At 42.5% G+C, this 6066-nt stretch overlaps 1 protein-coding gene across 14 annotated transcripts in view; it reads left to right on the forward strand.

Annotated features, from left to right (window-relative positions):
- The window catches only part of pde4d (phosphodiesterase 4D, cAMP-specific), a 182484-nt gene extending 178730 nt beyond the window's left edge, over nt 1–3754 (forward strand). For all 14 annotated transcript variants that reach the window (XM_053869799.1, XM_053869805.1, XM_053869795.1 and 11 more), the window contains one exon: nt 43–3754. In XM_053869799.1, the coding sequence (XP_053725774.1) occupies nt 43–528 (486 nt within the window). In that variant the 3' untranslated portion in view covers nt 529–3754. The remainder of the gene's footprint in view (nt 1–42) is intronic.
- Nucleotides 3755–6066: the final 2312 nt, after the last annotated feature.

Genomic DNA, 6066 nt, shown 5'->3' on the forward strand with positions numbered 1-6066 from the left:
CATATTGAGGATGTAGTGACTGATTCTGAGTCGTCTCCACAGGTTGGTTTCATCGACTACATCGTCCACCCACTGTGGGAGACGTGGGCCGACCTGGTCCACCCAGACGCCCAGGACATCCTGGACATGCTGGAGGACAACAGGGAGTGGTACCAGAGCACCATCCCTCAGAGCCCGTCTCCAGCCTTGGACGACGCAGATGAAGGCGGTCGACCTCCAGGAGGGGACAAGTTCCAGTTTGAGCTCACTCTGGAGGAGGACGGGGAGTCGGACACGGAGAAGGACAGCGGCAGCCAGCCGGAGGAGGAAGAGGAGGAGGAGGAGGAAGAGGAGGAGGATGAAAACAGCTGTACGGACTCGAAAACGCTCTGCACGCAGGACTCTGAATCCACGGAGATTCCGCTGGACGAGCAGGTCGGGGAGGATGACGACGAGGAGGTGGCGGAGGAGGAAGAGGAGACGCCTTGTTCGCAGCCGTGCGTGGTGGAGGAGGAGGTTCCAGAGGACGAGGAGGAGAAAGACACATAGCAGTGGGCGCACCTCCTCTGACAAACTGTTCTTCTTAGTAATGACAGATGATTATTTATATTTTGTGTTTTTTATACATCCATGTTTCCAAAGCTGCTCAGCTTTGTTCACCGCCGGTACTTTTTCAAGTTATTTTGCACTCAGGAAAATTTCCTCTCCCTTCCTACTGATGTTTCTTTAGCTCCTCCCCAAACACATCCCCTCCTCCGCCTCTCTCCCTGAACGTTTAAGCAAGTGCCCATTTTCCACTTGACAAGAGGAGTCGGTCTCTGCTCCTCACAGCGGGTGTGCTCTGTGGAGACTCGCGGACGGACGCTGCAGAGGTGAAGCCGTCTCGGTGGGAGGGTTTCCGGGGGTATATCGATGTGGAAGTCTTCCTTGTTACTGACACAAAGCTCAAACATCCGCGTCCGAGGCCTCGTACTGTACGTGACATTTATTTTCTAGACCTTTTTCAGGCTGTGGCTCGCAGAGAGGATGCTGATCCGCTCAGAGCATTTTATCGTCCTCTCTGTCGTGCGTCCACACTGAAAATGCATTTCTTTCTTTCGTTGTGAGAGTTCTCGTGGCGAAGCCTTTAAATTTGATTATCGTTGCCTGCAGTTCTGTTGAACACATCCTGAGACAATGCAAAGTTTCTAGTCGAGACAAAAAGCACCTTTTGTTTTTTAGAAGTCGCTTGTTAGTGCTCAGATTATACCCAAATAATAATGGTCTTTATTATCGGCGTGATTTTATACCAATGATCTTAGACTTTTTTTTTTTTTTTTGGGCTTATTGCCATCGCTCCACCACTTTTGTTAGGCGGATGTAGAGAAAGTCTTTCTTGAGAAAACAACTGCAGTTGGTTTCCTCTTCACTCAGCTTTCCTCCCACAGTACAAAAACGAAAGCGAGTTGGTGACTCTAAAGAGTGGTAGTTTCTATGGGCCCAGCAATGGACTGGTGCCCCCCACCTCCCTCACCTTGTGTCTGGGACACATGGGAGTCATGGGAAGACAACAAATGCTCCTATCGTAAACAATCAAGAAATCCAAAAAAAGACAGTGTGCTATCATAGAAACTGCTGTTTACTAAGTGGTGCTTTTCTTTTAATGGTGCAGTAACCAAGATTCTTACGACATTACAAGAGCAAATGCTTTTAGCACAAAGGAACTTTATTGATGGACGTCAAGTAGAACACTCCGTTTTTGCTATGATTCTCTCTCAAGCAACAAAGCCCTGTCTTGACTTCACCACGCACCAGTGTGAGTGCATTGCACTTTCTTCGGTCACATTGCAGTATCTCTTTTAAGACCATAAAAAAAAAAAAAACTAAAACATAGCTATACTTCTCCTTCCTTGTAAAATGTCACTAATCTGAGAAGTTTCTGAGCTGACCTTTAGGATGCAGAACATCTTTGAATCTCTGTTGATCAATGATTCATTCGTATTTTATTGGCCTTCAAAGTTTGCATGTTTAGTCTTGGTCTCTTTTTGGGGTCAAAGAAATGTAGTTCCTGTTGCAGCGTCGACAAGGTCATGTCAAGTTAAATATATATTAAGCCAAACACTGGAATATTGTCAGTTTCTCTCCTGGTAGTGATGGCTACGGTTTCTGATTCTCAAGAGAGACTTTTTCTCCATCCATCCAAACATTTTGTTTTCAGGACCTTCATCATCATCATCATCATCATCACATTGGCCCTCGAATGCACTGATCACACGGACTCTTTTCTTCACTCTTGCATGAACATTGCCGTCTTATACCTCGTCCAGGAGTCTCCTCCCATCGTCCTTTCACTTCCACACACATACTGTATTATTGTTATTATTTATTTTTGCAATATAAAGGTGGTACAGTAAATATTGGACTGTAGCATAGATCAGGCTTGTCAGTCACAAACCCAAATACGACTTTTTTTTTTGGTTTGTTTGTTCCTCTCTGTGTAAATAAGATATTTTTTTAAGACAGAATAATGCACACTGCTTTATCTTTCATTTTGTGCCAAGAGTTGAGTTCCTCTTTGTATTTACATCCTCACCTGATGCCCTTATCTGTGATTTGTTCTGGTTTTTATGGCTGTTTACAAACCTATATTTATTGTGCTGTATATAATATATAATTAATGTTATTACCATCATAGCGTCGTTTGTTGTAAATGGTCGACTCTTAATCATCCCTTTTGGTGATGGTGTGGCTGTATTACGTACCTCTTGTTGAGAGAATGTTTATTACACGTGAGCGCGGGTGTAAAAAGTCGTTGCTGGTCTGAGGCCGCACTCAGAGGCGAGAGAGGAAGAGGTGGAAAGCCAAATTGTTTTTTAAAGAGAAGCTGTTCCTTGGCCCATGGGCTGTGCCTTAAATCCAAAACATGTCATTTAGCCTTTTTATGGTTTCTTTTCTAGTTCTCCTTTGCTGCATTAGTGAATCCTCCGGCTCGGTTGACCTGCTCGTCTTCACGGAGAGTTGCCTTCTTCACAGCCAAATTCGCTCGGATGGGTTGGAAAAAAAAAAAAAAAGTGTTGGGAGATTCAGGTCAACCAGGAGTTTGAGATTTCCTCTGTGAGTGATGTGTGGCCTATAGATGTGGTGGAGTCATGTAGACCAGGTGCTGACCCTTTGGTCCCACCCCCCCAACAGGAGCGGTCAGCGACAAACACTGAGCAGGAAGTTGCTGCTGGGTCTGCTAAAGCACACGTGACTGAGGGGCACATCTGCATGTTCAGCCACTGCTGCATTAATTCTGGCTGAAATACTGACAGTGTGTCACGAATCTATGCTCGGCCCACACTCCCACTCACTACCTTGCAATATCCAAAAACGAAAAACGAAAAAAAAAAAGCGAGGGATGGTGGAGAAGTTCCTGGAATAAAGACTGAAAAGAGGGGGAATGGGGTGCATCCTATTTTGACACACATACTGTAGATTCTAAACAGCCCTGGACCAATGGAAACAGTGCATTCTTTTCGCGTTATGTGTTCTATTTTTTTATGGTATGAAACTGTAATCTTGAGGAAAAAAAGAAAAAGTCTTCAGGACGAACTATTTTTTGGGTCTTTAGAATGCCAACTCATCGGGAGGTTTCACAGGACAACTCAAATGTTATTTTAATGGAATCCTTGTTAATTGCAGTCTATTGGATAGCACTGTAGATCATGAGACTTTATGTAAAAAAAATAAAAATAAAGAAAAAAGATTGATTTTTTTTATATGCAAATGGGTTCAATAAAAGCATGGGTTGATTCTGCGACACTGCCTGGCTGTTTCTTGCATCTGTGGAATGCTGCCATCTGCTGGACAACATTGTGCGCGTGCTGTCATAAGTACATAAGAATTATAAAATAATAATAAAAAAAAGTCGTACAATAGTCAACGAATCAGACGGCAATGCCGGTTTTTGAATATATATATATATATATATATATATATATATATATATATATATATATATATATATATATATATATATATATATATATGAAGGCTTCCAGATAATAAGGTAATTATCATTGGGTTTGTGTCATTTTGTTTTTGGATGATTAGGTTTAAGGTGAGATGGAACGCGTTATTTGAATGAAACGTCCTGACAGAAATACGGAAGTGTCGTGTGTGTGTGTGTGTGGTTCCATACGACTGTGCAGCAAAGTGTCCACTAGATGTCCCCACAACCTTCAAATACAAGCTCAAATAACGAGTGAACTCCAAGAACATTTTGTTTGCTTCTGTTCGGCTGTACTTTATTTCAGACAACAAAGACCACAGAAGGAGTCAGATGGCATTGTTTTATTTATTATGACCTCAAAAACACCGTTACTTGCTGTCACTCAGAGAGATTCACCTTCTATAGAAGTTTGCCAGAGTAACACCTATGTTAAATGACTCTTGACTTATTGGATGGCTATTAGCATAAAATTATTGTTACTCTCGCACACACACGTGCACACATACACGAATAACTCATGACATTATAACCACCTGTGGGCTCTTGAGTCTGAGAAACTATGTTTGCGGAGCAGCAAACAAGCGACAGAGTCAGAGGTGCTGCTGAAGCACCGGACGTTGGGAAGGTTTTTCATGATCTTGACTTCTTCTTGCATAACTGGCCCTTGACCTGTCCACTGTCACTGAGCTTGGATTCTGGGTGGCAGCGTCGGACAGTGTCCCACTCTTGTCATGACAAACATGGATCTGGTTTTGTGTTAAGGAGGAAGATCAACACAATGGTAAGCAGGTGGTCATAATGTTAAAGTTGATCAGTGAATGCCTTCGGACGGACCACAAGACGACCTCCCTGACTATCTTTCACAACAACACTGCATGTAGACGTGAATATACAACCAACAAATAGCAGGAATACAGTGAGTACATTTGTACAAAAAGGTTTACACACAAACAACACACTTTATTATAATATGGCAGGGTTACACTCTCTCCAACACACACACACACACACACACTCGCACACACACACACTCACCCGTGGCTGCTGCACAAGCTCACTCGCACGTATTTACAGGGTTTTAATTCAGAAAATATTGCACTTATTGGCCCATTGCATCTCACAGCGGTCACCATGACGATGCTACTAAATCTGTAACATAGAGTGTGATATATATATTTACACTATCTTAGATTATAATCTACATAGATAAGTCAGGGCGGACTTCATGCAATTTTTTGGAGCTTTTATTCAACCATCGACAAAGGAACAGTGGTGTTTTGGCACATGTATTTTGAAGGATTGCATGTGTTCCACAGAACCAAAGGCTTTTCTGGATTATTCTTTTAGAAGAAGCTACAACTTTTCTCAGATTATCATCCCTCACCAAGGGCTCTTGGTGCCAGTATCACGTGGGACTCAACTTTACAGCACAAACATGAACTTTTCTTCAGCATGCTGGGTCATAAATCATCTATGGCTGTTTATTCCAAACCAGAGTGACCGTTGGAATCGGTTTGGTCGGTAAGGCCTGTCGTTCATCCCAACAGCACATGTGATTCTTCTTTTCTTTTGTTTTGGCTGCATGCTCGAAGGGTTGTAAGCAGACAGAAATATTTACTATTTATCCGAGGACTGGTCTCACATCTACACACAAACAGAACACACTTCTATTGAACACACTGGTGTTAATCCCAAATGAAACAAAGGATTTACAGAGGCCGTGCTGGAGGATGCTAAAAGGCCACGTCTTTAATCCAAGGTAGATGATTAGTACTTGTGGTTTTAAACGTCTCATTCATGCAACTTCACACGACTCGACACTAACACACACACACACACACGCTGCACAGGGAAAAGCTGCTACATCCTACAGTGCTCTAATTCAAAGACTTTGCAGCTTTAGGAGGGAAAATAAAGAAATAAAAAAGCAGTATTTGTTGAAAGCATTGCTCACTCTAGCTCCTCCGAGATTACAGCTCGACTAGATTTACACTTATCCTAAATAGTTCAGCGCTTGTTTGCATGGACAGCAAAGGCGACATCCTTTTTTTCAGTAAATATAGAAAATATTCAAGTGGAAGTTTTGCTTTTTCTATATTAACAAATTTCATTCC

The sequence above is a fragment of the Synchiropus splendidus genome, chromosome 7, assembly GCF_027744825.2.
Source record: "Synchiropus splendidus isolate RoL2022-P1 chromosome 7, RoL_Sspl_1.0, whole genome shotgun sequence".
In the NCBI taxonomy this organism is placed as follows: Eukaryota; Metazoa; Chordata; class Actinopteri; order Syngnathiformes; family Callionymidae; genus Synchiropus; species Synchiropus splendidus.